A 16,092-nucleotide genomic window follows, 5' to 3' on the forward strand; every position below is an offset into this window, starting at 1 on the left:
GAAGGAGGTCCTGATAGGGACGAATTCAGTAAAGGCCAACGTGAGTGCCCATCTCTGGAAGGCCTAAGGAGACAGGCCTGCTCCCAGCTTGAGGGTGAACCTCCTGGGACACATAGGATTTATTGGGAAGGTGGACTCCTGTATAGTGAGCCCACAGAGTCTACAGAAGGAGACCATAGGAGGTTGGTGGTTCCCCTTGCTGTTAGACCCTTCCTCCTGCAGTTGGCGCATGAAGTTCCCCTTGCTGGTCACCTTGGTATGAAGAGGACCAAGCAAAGGTTATCCATGCACTTCTACTGGCCCAAGATGGGGGTGCAAGTAGAAAGTCACTGCAGGAGTTGTGCCTCCTGCCAGTTGTCTGGTAAGGTTGGCGCGACAATCCAAGCTCCGTTGGTACCGCTCCCAGTTGTGGGGGTACCGTTTGAAAGGGTAGGGATCGACATCGTTGGTCCCCTTGACCCGCAAACATCCTCGGGCAATAGGTTTATCCTGGTGCTGGTCGACCATGCAACCAGATATCCTGAGGCCATCCCATTGAAAACTGTAACTGCCAAGTCAGTTGCAAAAGCTTTACTTGGCATATTTACTAGGGTTGGCTTCCCTAAAGAAGTTGTGTCAGATCGTGGCAGCAACTTTATGTCGAAGTATATGCAGGCTATGTGGAAAGAATGTGGGTCACCTACAAGTTCTCTTCTGCATACCACCCCCAGACCAATGGTCTGGTGGAACGTTTCAACAGAACGTTAAAGAGCATGATTGGGGCTCTGGAGGAGCCTCAGAGAAGAAAATGGGATCTTCTGTTACCATGCTTACTGTTTGCCTACCAAGAGGTACCACAGGAGGGTGTTGGCTTCAGCCCCTTCGAACTTCTGTTCGGTCATCCCGTACGGGGACCCTTAGCCATCGTCAAAGAGGGATGGGAGATGCCCACTCCCCCTGTTACTACCAACGTAGTTGATTATGTGCTAGGGCTCAGAAAACGGATGGTACTTCTGATGGGCTTGGCTAGTGATAAATTGAAGGCAGGGCAAGCGCTGGTGAAACATTGGTACGACCAGAAAGCTTCCCTCATCAACTTTACACCTGGTCAGCAAGTCCTGATCATGAATCCCATAAGGCCTCGAGCTTTACAGGACAAATGGTCAGGCCCTTACACAGTGGTGGAGCCCCTGGGTGAGGTTAACTATTTAGTGGACATTGGAAGGCCTGGACAGGCTCCAAAAGTGTTTCACGTGAATAGGCTGAAGGCTTTCGTCCCAAGAGTCGAAATCGCAGCACTGCTACTGGCTTCAGACGTTGAGGAAGAGGAGTCTGAACCTCTCCCCGACCTGTTCCAAAGCGGTCCTTCAGATAGCTCCTTTGAGGGTGTCCGAGTGGCCCCTCACCTGACTTCTGATCAGCAGGCTGAGGTGAAAAGTTTGCTTAGGCAGTTTTCCCCCCTGTTTTCACAGTCGCCTGGTTTGACACCTTGGTGCAAACATAACATTGACACAGGAGACAGTGTACCTACCAAAAGTAGGGGATACAGGATGTCAGACAAAGTACGGTCTTATATTAAGACCGAGGTCAACAAGATGTTAGACCTTGGGGTGATTGAACCCTCTAGTAGTCCTTGGTCCAGCCCTGTGGTGTTGGTTCCAAAGGCAGGCACTTCTGAATTGAGGTTCTGCGTGGATTACAGGGCTCTGAATGCTGTCACCAAGACAGATGCACACCCCTTGCCTCGAACAGATGAGCTGGTGAATACTTTGGGTGCCTCCAAGTACCTCAGCACGTTTGACCTCACTGCTGGCTATTGGCAAATAGCTTTAGCAGAGCATGCCAAGGAGAAGACAGCATTTTCTACTCCAGACGGCCTTTACCAATTCCGGGTAATGCCGTTCGGGTTGAAGAATGCACCTGCCACTTTCCAGAGGCTTGTGAATCATGTGTTGAATGGGTTGGACGAATTCTGTCTTGCATATCTGGACGATATAGCAGTTTTCAGTGCCACCTGGGAAGACCATGTGAAACACCTCGGGATTGTGCTCCAGGCTCTTCAGAAAGCCCACTTGACCATAAAGGCTAGTAAATGCCAGATTGGACAAGGCTCAGTGGTTTACCTTGGACATGAAGTAGGTGGAGGGAGGATACAGCCTCTACCCAGTAAAGTACAAGCAGTATAAGACTGGCCTACCCCCACTACGCAAACCCAAGTGAGAGCCTTCTTAGGACTCACGGGGTATTACCGCAATTTTGTGGCAGACTATGGCACCATAGCTGCCCCTATGACTGCCCTCACCACTCCGAAGAAACCCAAGAAGGTAACTTGGACCGACGATTGTGAGAAGGCCTTCAATGGCTTAAAAGACTCCTTGTGCCAGGCCCCTGTCCTCCGGGCCCCTGATTATCAAAGACCTTTTATCGTGCAGACGGATGCCTCTGACACTGGGATAGGAGCTGTACTATCACAAGTAGATGAGAAGGGTAAGGAACACCCTATCGGTTTTATTAGTCGCCAGCTTAAGGACAGAGAGCTCAGATGGTCCACGGTAGAGAAAGAATGTTTCTCTGTTGTGTGGGCCCTAAGGAAGCTGAGGCCCTACCTCTATGGGACCCACTTCACTGTGCAAACTGACCATAAGCCGTTAAAGTGGCTAATGAACATGAAGGGGGAGAATCCAAAGTTGCTTAGGTGGTCCATAAGTCTACAAGGCTTCGACTTCACTATTGAGCATAGGCCAGGTGTCCAACATAGCAATGCTGATGGGTTGTCCAGAATGTTTAACCGACCTGAACAAGAGACTCATCCAGGGGTGGATTAGTTCCCCCTGTCCATAGTCTGGGAGGGGCGAGTGTTAGGAAAGATTTCGTAATTGTAGGTAATTTTCCTTCCATGTGGCAACCCCTAAACTTTTTGCTGTTGTTTTTCACCTTGTTCTTGACTTTGCCAGAGAAGTGCAGCCTTCTGCCGCACTCCTCTGGGCTTTCGCTCCTTTCTTACGGGGAAACTGACATGCCCTTAAGACAGTCAGTACCGGGGAACGCTGTTTCCCGTAGTTTCTTTTATCATGTTGCGGCTTTAGTGCAACATGACACAAGAGGGCACTGTAAGCTAAGTTACAGCTCTCTTGGGTCTCTAGCCTTCTACAGGCCCTAGATACTCGTTTAGGATTGTATTTGATCGGTGCAAGTCATTCAGGGACTGGAATGGTGGCAGCGATCGTTTTGTGTATTTTGAGCTCCTTTTGGCGTTCTGAGCGCATTTTTCGCGCTGAACCCAAAATGGTGGCCTGGCTCCCAAAATGACCAGACCACGAGGCTCCTTTGTCCTGTCCACTGAACGTCTTGCTCCCTTCACCTTCCCCAGGTCGAGCGACCCGGGGCCTTCCTTATTTGGGCATGTACTTTCCCGCGAAACACGGATGCTTTCGCGGGCTTCTACATGTCTTTTGTGTGCCTCCAGGGTGTGGGCTGGGATGTCTGGTCCCAATACACATCCTGGGTGCCAGAGAGTCTAGGGTAGTGTGAATGCCTGGGACCACCGTGGTCCGTGATTGGTCCACGAATGGTGTGTGTGTTGATGAGCGGATCTCCCATTGGCTCCCCTCCGTTTTGGCGCGAAGGGAACCGTGGATAAGAGGGGGCTGGAAACACCACTACCATGTCGATCTCCTGAGTTCTCACGAACGAAGGAATACAGGAGCCAAGTATCCTGCAACCAAGAGGCTGGACCGAGGAATCGCTGGTGACCCACTGAAGGACTCCTCCTTTGCACTGTTGTCGTCCTGTGAAACCCTTTCCTCCTTTGATCGAACCAGAAGGCCTGTACTGGTGCTTCGACCTTTGGAATAGCAGGAACAGCTATTCTCGGCGACTTCATCATCTCCTGCCAGTAAGCCTTTGGAAGCGTCTCTGGGCCATCCAGTTGACTGACCAGCTTACACGGGAGTCCTGCTCTGTAACCGCCGCCAGGTTGTGTTGTATTTCGAGTCCTGGTCACTCTCACACGCTTCGTACACTTGGCGTTCCCAAGTCTGAAGTGAGTAGTGTACATTTGGCTCAGATACACACGGCCGCTCCGTTGCCCTGCTGTGGTGACAAAACTGTGCAGGTTTCTTCGATTGGGACGTCTTTTTTCTCTACACGACGACGAGGCATTCCCGGCTCGTCTGAACCTGCCAGCTGCCGAAACTAACGTGGAGAAGCCTGGGTCTGCTTGCATCGGGGACCGGTGAGTAGTATAGCTAGGATCTGGTCGCCCTCCTGCAGTAGCCCATTGCTTTTCCCCGCTGTGTAAAAACAGCACCCTTTTGTCCGTACTCGCGCTTTGCTTCTGCTCACTGTGGAGGCTGCGCTTGAGTCGCAGAACCTGTTCTTCTGTTGTGCACTAACCCGAACTGCCTGACTTCCTCCGAAGAGCTTCTCCTTTTGCCCGTTGGCACCAGCGTGTGCAGGTACTTTGAGCTCAAGGCTCCACTCTTCGCAGGGCTCGGACTTCCATCTAGTTAGGTGCCTCTGAAGGCGAACTGAGTCTAAAGCATTATCGCACTGCCTGTTTTCCTTCCCTTGCAGGTGGACTACACATTTCGTGCCTCTAATGCTTGAGACTGTCGTATTTGTATATATATTGTGTTGATATGGTATGTGTTGGCTTAATATTGTGATATTGTGATTTTCTCGCTATGGTCATTATTTTAAAGGCCTTAAAATAAATGTGTATATATTTTTGATATAACAACTGTTTGGAGTAGTTTGTAAGCGCTCTTGCTTTGTGTGCTCATTGCGGGCTTTCAGTCACCCTCACCCCTCTTGAGACCTAGTCTTGACCGCCGCGATCGCTACCTTGATTGGTCTGGCTCGTCCAGAGGTTACCCTGTTCCAAGTAATTAGGTTGGCCTTCTGAACTTCTGCGCCACCAGGACAGAGTTCAGAAATCCGTCTTAACAATGTCCTCATGCATCTACCTTGTGCCCCTTTGCAGACTTAGGATGCGTCCGCTACAGGAGTTCCTCGACGCCCGCTGGTTTCAGGCGAGGGGCTGCTTCGAGGACAGGATCCCCCTCGACGAGGAGTTCCTTCGGGCGATCCTATGGTGGGGCTCCCGGGCTCACCTCACGACGGGCACAGACTTTCAAACCCCAGCATTTCAGGAGACGGTGACTACGGACGCCTCTCTGGAGGATTGGGAGCCCCACACCGGAGATCTCCACGCAAGAGGCCTTTGGCTCCCGGAGGAGAGATCTCTTCACATCAACATCTTGGAGCTCCGAGCAGTGTTCTGGGCGCTCAAGTCGTTCCTCCCGTCCCTCAAGGACAAAGTGCTGAGGATCTTCACCGACAACACCACCACGATGTTCTACATACGGAAGCAGGGGGACACCAGATCTCCAGCCCTATCCAAGGAGGCCCAGGATCTGTGGCACTGGGCCGTCGCCCAGGGGATGTTTCTGGTTCCCTTCCACCTGGCAGGAATAAAAAACACCATCGCTGAATCACTCAGCAGGGAGCTGCGCTCGTGCCATGAGTGGGAACTGCACCAGGATCAAGTGGATCGACTCTTCCAACGATGGGGCAAACCCAAGATCGACCTGTTCGCGACGGCGTCGAACTCCAAGTGCCAGAGGTTCGCCAGCAGGTTCCCACAGCCGAGGAGCATGGGCGATGCTTTCTCGTTCCCTTGGGACGGCCTGTTTCTATACGCATTCCCTCCATTGCCGTTGCTGCTCCGCCTCATCAACCAGCTCAAGAAGTCCAGGTGCAGGATGATCCTCGTCGCACCGGCGTGGCCGAGGCAGGTCTGGTTCCTGGACCTTCTGGACTTGTCAACGTCCCCGCCAGTCAGGCTGCCGGCAGGCGCGGATCTTCTCTCCAGAGAAGGAGGCGCCATTCTCCACCACGACCCATAGACACTGAACTTGCAGGCCTGGCTCCTGCAGCACTAGGGTTTGGAGGGTACGATATCCCGGCTGATGGGAGAGAGGTTCTTGCAAAGGCCAGGGCGTCCTCAACTCTGTGTTACGGTCATAAATGGAAGAGGTTCTCAGTCTGGTGTCGTGCACAGAAGATTAACGCTCTGCGAATTACGGCCCCTCAAGTGCTGCCGTACCTGCTGTCGCTGGCCAAGGCTGGGCTGGCTCACGCCTCCATAAAAATACATATGGCTGCCATCTCCCGATATAGCAGGACGACGGGACGGGCGTCCTTGTGGTCCCATCGCCTGGTGAAGGAATTTATGAAGGGACTATTCCGTTCATTCCCGCCAGTGAAGGCTCCTGCCCCAGCGTGGGTGCTTAATGTGGTGCTGACCAGGCTCATGGGGGCCCCATTCGAGCCTATGCATTCGGCGCCTTTGAAGTTCCTGTCATGGAAGACGGCGTTCCTTGTGGCCACCACCTCTGCACGATGAGTGGGAGAGATTCAGGCCCTATCTTGCAAGCCTCCATACTTGACTTTTCATGACACGAGGGTGGTGCTGAGGACGCACCCATCCTTCATGCCCAAGGTGCCGTCGGACTTCCACCTCAACGAGCCCTTGGTGTTACCAGTTTTCTTTCCGTCGCCTTCGTTCGCCGGCCGAGAGGACTTTGCACTTGCTGGATGTAGCTAGAGCGCTGAAGTTCTACGTGGACTGCACGAAGAGTTTTCGGAAAACGTTTGTGAACTTTGGGTCAGTGAATCAAGGGAAGGCTCTCTCGAAGACTTCCATCTCCAGATGGCTCTCCGGCTGCATCATGCATTGTCATCGGTTGGCAAACCGACCGCTGCCCGGCCGTCCGAGAGCCCATTCGACCAGAGCGACCGCTGCTACCACAGCGTTCCTGTCTGGTGTGCCCCTGCTGGACATCTGCAGGGCTGCTACGTGGAGGTTGACGCACACCTTCACAAGATTCTACTGCGTCGATCGGGGCTCCAGGGAGGAGTCCAGGGTCGGCCAAGCAGTGCTGCGCAACCTGTTCGCTTAACGTGAGCCTGGTGAGGAGGTAAGAGATGCTTAATGTTGAGTTGTTGTATTGCTTAATGTTGAGCCTGTTGCCACATCCCGTGGTTGTGCAAGTGTATACTGCTACGTATTATTTTATTCATGAGCATGTGAATCCATGCCAGACCCCATGCTGGAGAAGGAACAAGTTACTTATCTGTAATTGTTGTTCTCCAGCATGGGTCTGGCATGGATTCACATGCGAACCCTCCCACCTACCCCTCTGCGGCTCTTCACTTGGTCATACTGCCACTTGGCGTGCTAACAAATCTGAGGATGGCTGCCAGAGGTGGGGCTTAGGGAGAGGGCAGTCATTGGCTGGGGGCAGTATGACCCAGAGATCAGTGATTGGTTACTACTAAGAAAGACAAATCAGAAACGAAACTGATACTGATTTTTTCTTTACCGAGGATTCCTAGCCTGACGACGGGGAATATTCATGAGCATGTGAATCCATGCCAGACCCATGCTGGAGAACAACAGTTACAGGTAAGTAACCTGTTCCTTCCGTTTCGAAAGTCTTCAACAGTGAAAAGACACTTGAGACAAAACGTGGGGAAGGGAACCCCCACTAAGAGAAAGATGGGCTCGAGCCCAGCAGAGGGAAGCCTGTGCAGAACTGTGTGATAAAGAAAAAGGTGAAAGACAGGCTCGAGCCCGGTAGAGGAAAGCCTGTGCAGTAAAGGTCAAGAATGGAACTGTATATTTATGACAAGGCAGACAAAGCCTAAGGAAGTGATTGAACTACCAGAAGCTTGACGCCCAAGCCAGAACTCTTAAATTGTACCAGTAAGACAAAGTGTTCAAGACTGAAAGAACTGTGCCATCCACCTATACTTTTTAGGAAACTCTCTAGACGCTGTAGTGTTGAACGTGGGGAAGGGAGTTCTTATTTAAAGCCATTCTGAAATTTCTTTTTGAGACACTATTTTCCTATTGTATTCCCTTAACACATTGGTCATTTTGAGAAGGAGGGCAAGGTTGGGTTTTCTTAGTATGTGCTTTTTTTATTTTGACTAGTGTCTTGAACTGTTTGTTATTCATTTAATGGTCGAGACTGCTCCCATTCTAGAGCTAGAGCTAGAGCCAGTTAGGAATTCTACCAACCTAACCAAAATACCAAATAAAGGTTTTTCGAAACCTGTATCCATTGGGTCTGTGTCTATCGATACCATGCCTTCCTTACAGTGGGATTAGGCTAGTGATGGGAGAGGGAAAAGGAAAGCATGAATTCTGTGTGCCGCTCCATTTCTAGTTGCCCTGTATCCCAGCATAGAGGCATTTGTGTGTAGTCGGGAGCCTTCTGTGCCCATGTGCAGGATTGATTTGCTGAGGCTGTAGTATGTAATTTGGTTTTAGAGGTGTAGCGTTCTGATGTTTGATGTCTTCTGAGAGGCGTGTGCAATTGCCGTGTTTGGGTATCTTATGTGTTGCAACATAAAATGTGAGCATTTTAGTGCAGGGAGTAATCGGGAGCAACCAGTGAAGATTTTAAAAGGCAGGTTGGTGAGGGGCACAGACAATCTTGGTGCCATATATAGCAAAAGCTAAAATGCAGTACCAAGGCATGAAATGCAATTAAATAATAACAAAATTATAGAAGCCATACCAAAGACTGAAAAAGGCCTAGCAAGGCAAAACAACCACTTATTGTCCCCACACTGCTACCACTAGCCTCTTCAATATGATATTTTATTTATATTACACCCATACACAATTGTTTCAGGGCGCTATGAGGCAAGGGAGGAGTACAAAGGGGACAAAACAACGATCTTACTAGGCCCAGTGACATTGAGAACGCGAAAGTGCAAGGGAGAGGGAAGGGGGAAAGTGCAAGGTACAGGGGAGGAGTGGAAAGTGCTGAACATGTGATCAAAAACACCTACAGGTAGTGCGGCCAGCAAGTGGCAAGTGCAAGAATTAAGCGCAGACAACAATGTCTGATAAGTGCAGGTAAGGGGACTAAAGGGTTGCTGATACAGACCCAAGAGCACCACACACCGTGGGTAAGTAATGAGCAGCACTCAGATGCCTGCGGGTTCGCAGCGCTATATAAATGCTAAATTATTATTATTAATGGTTGCCAGGAGGCAGTGCGGGTGTCAAGGTCGGTGGGCACGGATCTGGGCCTGAATTCAGATGGTAGCCAGGTGCCCAGTGCAAAAACAGACAGAGATCAGCAGGGGAGAGGAGGGAAGAAGGCAGAAGCAAAGAGGAAGGTCTTGAGGTGCTTCCGGAACCGAAGAGGTTTCTCCTCGAGTTTCAAAGAGACGGGCAGGCAGTTCCAGAGGGAGGGCCCAGCCGAAGAAAGAGACCTACCACCTACTTGTTGCTTGGAGAAGTGACTGACCCTGAAAAAATTGGAGGTAGAGGAGCGAAGAGTAGGAAGGTATTTCCGAAGGGACAGTTGAACTTAATGCGGACCAAGGCCCCAGAAGGCCTGTGGACAATGCAGAGGGTCTTGAACTTAATCCTTACAGCTACTGGGAGCCAATGAAGAGATTTCAGGGCTGGAGAGATACGATCCCTGGGCTTTAGGCCAAGTTCAAGTCTCGCAGTCCTGTTCTGGATGAGCTTCAGAGGGCGGAGAGTAGAAGCAGGCAGATTTAGAAAGAGGCTGTTGCAATAGTCCTGTCTGGAGAGAACCAGAGCCCTAGAGACAGTGAACTTCTGGGAAAAGGAGAGGAAAGGAAGAATGCCCCTGAGGTGGTGTAGTTGGTAGTTTGACTTCTTAGAGACGTCAGAGATGTGTGGAGAAAAGGAAAGTGTGGAGTCGAAGGTGACCCCGGGTTTCTTACCCTCACAGGTGGGAGCAGGAAGAGGGACAAGGGACGCCGGCCAGACCATGACAGAAAAGGAAGGTGCAGGAGTGCCGATGAGCAGGATCTCTGTCTTCCTGGCATTAAGGCTGAGGTTGTTGGCAGCACACCACTCCTAGATTGCAGACAGTCAGAGATGATTGAGGGAGAGTAGGTGGCATAGGGGAGTCCAAAAACAAGGTGAGTGTCATCCGCATAGCACTGAAAGTTGAAGCAGAGAGCAGTAATGCAGTGGGCGAGGGGTAACGGGTATTGGTTGAAAAGCCAGGGAGAGAGGTTAGACCCCTGGGGAACACCACAAGTGGAGCGTGAGAGAGAGAAAAGGAAGTACCCAAGTTGGACCTGGGAGGGTCGGTTGGAGAGGAAAGAGGTCAGCCAGGCCAGGGCCTGATCAGTGATACCCTAGTTATCATGGAGGCGGTTGAGCAGGATGGCATGATTGACCGTGTTGAAGGCAGAAGATAGATCTAGTAGGATGAGGACGGAGGGTGAGATTAGAGTCAAAGTTGGAGAGCAGGTCTTCACGGATTTTCAAGAGTAGTTTCCGTGCTTCTGGCTGCTCTGAAGCCAAACTGATGGTCATGGAGACAGCCAACAGAATCAGTGTGGAGGTTTAGCTGGGAGATGGCCAGCTTTTCAAGGCGTTTGCCCAGAAAAGAAGTGATGGAGATCAGGCCTTAGTTAGCCGGGCAGGAGGGGTCGGCTTTGGGTTTCTTGAGAAGAGGGTGCACAAGAGAGTGCTTCAGAGGCGAGGGGGTGATTGCAGAAGTCTGCCAGGGCAGGAGCGAAGGTGTCAATATGGTCCTTGATGGTTTTGGACGAACAGTGAAGAACCTGTTTAGACAACTTTCATAGATCGGACTTGTCTAGAAATCCCGTCAGGGGAGAACAGAGGAAAAGAAGAGAAAGAGGGAGGAGAGGTAGCTGAAGGGCGGCGGGAGGTGGCAGAGAGAATTGGGACGAGGAGGAGAGGACGAGAGGGTGGACAAGGATGTCCTGGGTTTTAGAGATGAAATGAGAGGCCAGGGCCATGCAGAGGGCCTGGCAAGGGACAGGATAGGTAGAGACTGCAGCAGGACTGGCCAGCTCCTTACAGATTTTAAAGAGTTTGGCCGAGTTCTTTGATGCCGCAGAGATGCAGGATTGGATGTCGGTTCTCTTCTTAGTGTGGACAAAGAGCCAGTATTGCCTTTGGAGCAGGCGGCAGGCCAGTTTGTCAGACGATGCACGGGATGACCGCCATTTCCTCTCGGCAACCCTACACTTGCGTTTAAGGGTGACAAGGTCAGAGTCGTACCAAGAGTTGCACTTGGCTTTGAGCTTCAAGCAGATCCTCATGACAGGGACAAGAACATCTAGCGTATCAGAGATAGCAGAGTGGAGCTTGGAAAGGGGGTGGGGGGGATAGGAGGAGAAGGAGGAGGAGGCATTTCAATTTCTCACATTACCACTGAGAAACTATCTTGCTCTCTCATTCATAAAAAGATGCATTGTCCCTGTGTTCAACAAGGATCTGTGAATTGGCAGAAAGGGGTTTGGTGGTGAAGGGGTAATCTGGAGACATTAATCATTACCATATGCAAATAGCTATTGATTATGGGAGGCATGAACTTTTGGTTCATAGAAAGGGCTGTTTGCCTGATATGAAAATTCCAGCCGCTCATTTCAGCACCCTTAGTATGAGGTTGGCAGGATCAAAGCAGTCTTAATTCTAGGTCTAACTTGCTCAGGTCCTGTGCATATCAGGCCTGCTAAGCATTTTTCCTGTAAGACAACGAACAGTATTCATCAGGCGATCATGGCAGGGGCTAGAATGCCTGGCCATTTCTCCCAGAATTCCACCCTAGTACCTTCCTCAAACCTGAAGAGCCACAGGCCGAATTTAATCCTGCCCTCTTGCTCCCCAACTAATCTGGTGTTGAGGTAGATCCTAACTTCACTTTCAAAAGGATGCTGAAACTCTGCAGGGGGTCGTTCAGTGGAAGTGTTTAGATGTAGAGCAGGAAAGATGAAGCATGGCATGTGCACCCATCAAAGTGCCCCACGAAGATGAGTATACCATTACTTGGCCTAAAAGGGGGTGGCCTGGCTGCAGTAAGGTGAAGAGAATCATGCCGGCCATGAAAGAGAGTGCGTTGGGAGGGGTAGAATGAGAAGTCCAACACTGCAATGTCGAATTTGCAAAATCTCTGTCCTCTTACTAGGTTCTGATCTCTGCCAGCACTCTTTAGACAGCTCTGCACAGTAGCTAAATAATACAAAATGACAAAAGCAAGTGTACAGTTTATCTCATTTTGGGAGCTGTCGTTAAGTGATATAGAGGGGCTGTCAGTGCTTATTGTATGAACAAGTTGTGCTATGTACAGGGACCGAGTGTCCTGGAGCCAGGAATAAACCAGTTAATCCATAAACAGCTATTTACTAAACTGGGAAAAAGAGGGAGGGTCTCCCTTTCTGGAGTAAGGTACGCTTGACTAATTTGTTCCTAGATGTTTATTCTTTTGCACAATTTAGTATGATTTCTAGAATGGTTAAAGGTGGTTCCAAAAGCCACACAATAGCATACCTTTTGGCGATGTGGGCTCCTGTTGATTATCTTGCGATTCTCTGCCTTCTTGGGATATGCAGGTTGTTGATGGTCTACTGCTTTGCCTTTGCTTGCCTCTTGGGGCACATCCCATTTGCACAGTTCTGCCTTTTCTTGAAACGCAGGCTCTACATAATTCCCAGCCTTACCCTTGCCCCTTCAGTATTGTTTCCTCCTTTTGCATGTGCATTTTATGTTCTACTGGGTTTTATGCAATACCCTGCAGCCATTAACATGGCCCCTATGCACTCTCGATATCTGAAGGAGATGGAGGTGAGTTGGGTTATTCGGTAGAATGGTTTTCTGTGTAACGAACATAGAGGCATTTGTGTCCATAGGGGTGGAGACCCTGCTCTCCACTAGGTGCTAGGATGCATCTGCCAGGGCTGCAGTATGCTACTTGGTTGTAGAGGTGTACTGCTATGATTTTTAATGTCTCTCGGGATGGATGGCCAATTGCCATTTGTAGGTCTTTAGTTGTTATGTGTATTGTGTGTTGGAACAAAGAATGCAAGTTTTCTTTTTTACAGTAGAGGGAGTAGCCAGTGGAGAATTCAATGGGTGGATTGGCATAAGATAGCAGATGATCCTGAAGAAACACGTACACTAAATTCAGATAAAGGTTTCTAGGGAGTGCGAAATATGTGTTGATCAATTACTACCAGCTTTTAGGATTGTGACCTAGGAACTTTTCAGTTCCTATGGGGAGGCACATTCTAGAGAACAATGCACTTTATCTTTATTGTTACTTTGAAGTTTTTCTTCAAATTGGATTTAAATAACAGTGAGCGCAGCGACTATGCCAGTGTTTTTTCATAGATATTATGTGGAGTTATATTCTTGCCACTTTTCCGGTACAGAATGGGTGAGGGCGTTTTGTTGTGCAGAACAGCGTGCTTAAGTGGAGTATTAGAACATGCAATATGTAGCACAGAGATTTTTGGGATTAACGAAATTAGCTTTAAATCTGTTTTTGTGAACATGCATCGTTTACATAGACAGACACATTACCCTTTAACAGCCACAGGCCTATTTCAAACAAAACCAGGCTTTTTGCATATTGTATGGTCTTACATTTTGCACCCTGAGCATTTTTCCATTGCAACAAGTGCTTCATGGTCCCTATTGGGATGCCAGATGCTTTATCACACGTTGTATGCGAGCACATCACATATGGAATGTTGTGATCAACCCTGCATTTTGGGGTGGATAGTGCGATAACGGCCTGCCATCTCAAGCCTAAATGCCGGGCCTCAGCGAAGGCTCCAGGATGTTACTGTCCCTATCTGCCCCTGAACACGGGGTGATTATCAGCAGAAGTACTACTTGGAAGCTGGCACTGTACATATCGTGCAAACCCTGGAAGGCGCCAGGGTGTTGAGAGGGGAAAGACCTGAGGAACAGGTATCTGGGGCAGCAGCAGCTCCCTGATAATGTCTCAAATAGCTCTGCGTCGCCGGGGATTTACATCAGGCCCTGGCATTTTATCTCACGGGATTAAACTTGAACCTAAATATTGCGGCGTAGGAGGCGGTTGGCCGCAAGTATCCTGAAAGGCCAGAATGCAAGTAAGCCCCCTACCTCCTAACACATGTGAGCCAGAAACAATGAGTGGCAAGGATGAGGGTGCAGAAATACAATGTGGCTGGTAACACTGTCCTCGTAGGGGCAAACTACCGTACCCTTGCAGCAAATGAGTGAAACCCCTTACGTGGATTCGGTAGCTTCCTTCGTCACAGGGGCTGCACTAGAGTTTGCTGCTATTCTATGACTTTTGGCACCATCAGGTCTCTTGCAAGGCGGCTTGCAGTGGTTTTGAGATGGAACTGCAAAAATCGTTGAGTGCCCGACACTTTGTGGCGCAGCTCCCTTGGAGGAGCCAGTCGGTTTACACCCTTTTCTCTCAGCCCTTTTTGTGGGATCCTTGGGTGTTAGCCTAGTGTTAGCCCCAAGATGGGGCACCTCAGACTTTGTCTGGAATTAGGCTCTTGCAGGGAACCCCTGGCGCCAGCCTGTTTTAGCCCCTGCACGTGGAATCTCGGGGTTGGCTCTAGAATTAGTCTCTGAGAAGGAGATCTCTCAGACAGTGAGGCTCCCGATAAGGCGTCCCTCACTCGGGGTGACCTGAAGGGAAGAAGAGTACTCTCCTCTTGCTGCAAGGAAGTCTTGTAGGTGTTGAGGATTGGGCCTGGAGAAGAGCAGCGTCTGCTTGTCGCAGCATGAGCAGACCAAGAAACGGGTTTTACTCTGTATAAGCAAGGGCCGAAGCGCAGCCAGCGTCTGGAAGGAGAGGAAGAAAAGGAACAAAAGTAAGGGCAATGGAGCATGCGGAAGCGCTAGTGCCAAGGGCTCTGTGCCGTCGGTGGTACTGAAAAGGCCTTGGCACTTGTGGGGCGAGGCTGGGGTGGCGTCTTGAGGGGCATGGCTACATGCAGGTTTCAACTGCCCTATACAGCCAAATGGAGGGCATTTTCTTCTTGCTCAATAGTGGCTTCAATCCCGTCCCCGCGCACAGGAACTTCCACAGGTATGGAGGACAGGAGACTACGGTCTAGGAGTACAGTAGTCACTACAGTGAGTACCATTTACTTTCTTTTATTTCGTTTCTCTGTTGCCTTCACACGGAAAGGCATTCAGGCAGTTTATGGCTTACCTAACGCTGATCACATTTCTCAGGGACGCGTAAATGTTCAAAGCACAATTTCATTTTTTTGATTTTTTTTTTTTGGCTATAAATCATTTAAAACACAATGTAAATGGATGTCTGCTTACCTGCTTATGTTTGAATCTGTTTGGTCTCTTGCAGATTCCTCAAGACCACACTGATGCCATTGTTAGCAAAGCTGTCGACTTATGGCACAAACACTGTGGAACTCCAGTGAATTCTGCTTGAAGACTTGTGGAAGAATGCACAAGTGGATGGCCTCCCGAGACCTGCACAAGTTCATGCTCCCCTTGTTGCGTCATTTGCAAACATTGTGCTCCCTGTAAATAATGAACTCATGAGTAAATGTTATATCAGAAATGCATTGTAAATAGAATCCAATAAAAAAAAAGTTTGAAATCCCATGTATTTCTGTAACAAGGATATTTTCAATACTTGGTTTTAATAAAACCTGCTGTCCTGCCATGAATCTTCATGATGTTTCTGCACACGACTAATGCATGGGAGCTTTTATATCATTTTACATTCAAAACTAATCTTTGAATATTTGTATTATATATTTTACCACCTCCTGGGCTGGTTAGAATATATCTGTACGTTAGTGTGTTGTGTGTGTGTATTTATTATTATAGTTTACATATTATAGATAAGGTGAAGCGTGTGTATGTTGACTTTTCCCACAATTGTATTGTTAATAACTTTTGATTTGCTGGGCAGCTATGAATGACATTTTCCCAAAAAGAAGTTTGCTAGCCCCTACTCCATTCCTCCCCTCCCTTGTATCCACCCCATGCCCTCAAAATAGAAATATCACGGGGGAATCTCACGAGAGAACTGCGGGAACATTGCAAGACCTGCCCGGAAAAGAAACCGTCACATGAACAGAAGAGTGATGGGGGTAATCGAAGAGGGTCAGAGAGTGAATAGGCAAATGAGAGGAGGTGAGCACATGGTGAGTCCCTGTGAGGATGGAGAAGACGTTTTAATTTACACGTGTTTTTTTCCATGGTCACTGGAATGGGCAAGTTGCTGCGATACTGTGGCAATCATTAAAAATTAT

The 16,092-nt window shown here is 49.3% G+C and overlaps 1 protein-coding gene across 2 annotated transcripts in view; it reads left to right on the forward strand.

The window, feature by feature from the left end:
- Positions 1 to 15,501, forward strand: part of TBC1D7 (TBC1 domain family member 7) — a 474,622-nt gene extending 459,121 nt beyond the window's left edge. For both annotated transcript variants that reach the window (XM_069620493.1, XM_069620492.1), the window contains exon 8: positions 15,174 to 15,501. In XM_069620493.1, coding sequence (XP_069476594.1) covers positions 15,174 to 15,260 — 87 coding nt within the window. In that variant the 3' untranslated portion in view covers positions 15,261 to 15,501. The remainder of the gene's footprint in view (positions 1 to 15,173) is intronic.
- Positions 15,502 to 16,092: the final 591 nt, after the last annotated feature.

This window comes from Ambystoma mexicanum, chromosome 5q (assembly GCF_040938575.1).
Source record: "Ambystoma mexicanum isolate Mex_15411 chromosome 5q, UKY_AmexF1_1, whole genome shotgun sequence".
NCBI classification, from domain to species: Eukaryota; Metazoa; Chordata; class Amphibia; order Caudata; family Ambystomatidae; genus Ambystoma; species Ambystoma mexicanum.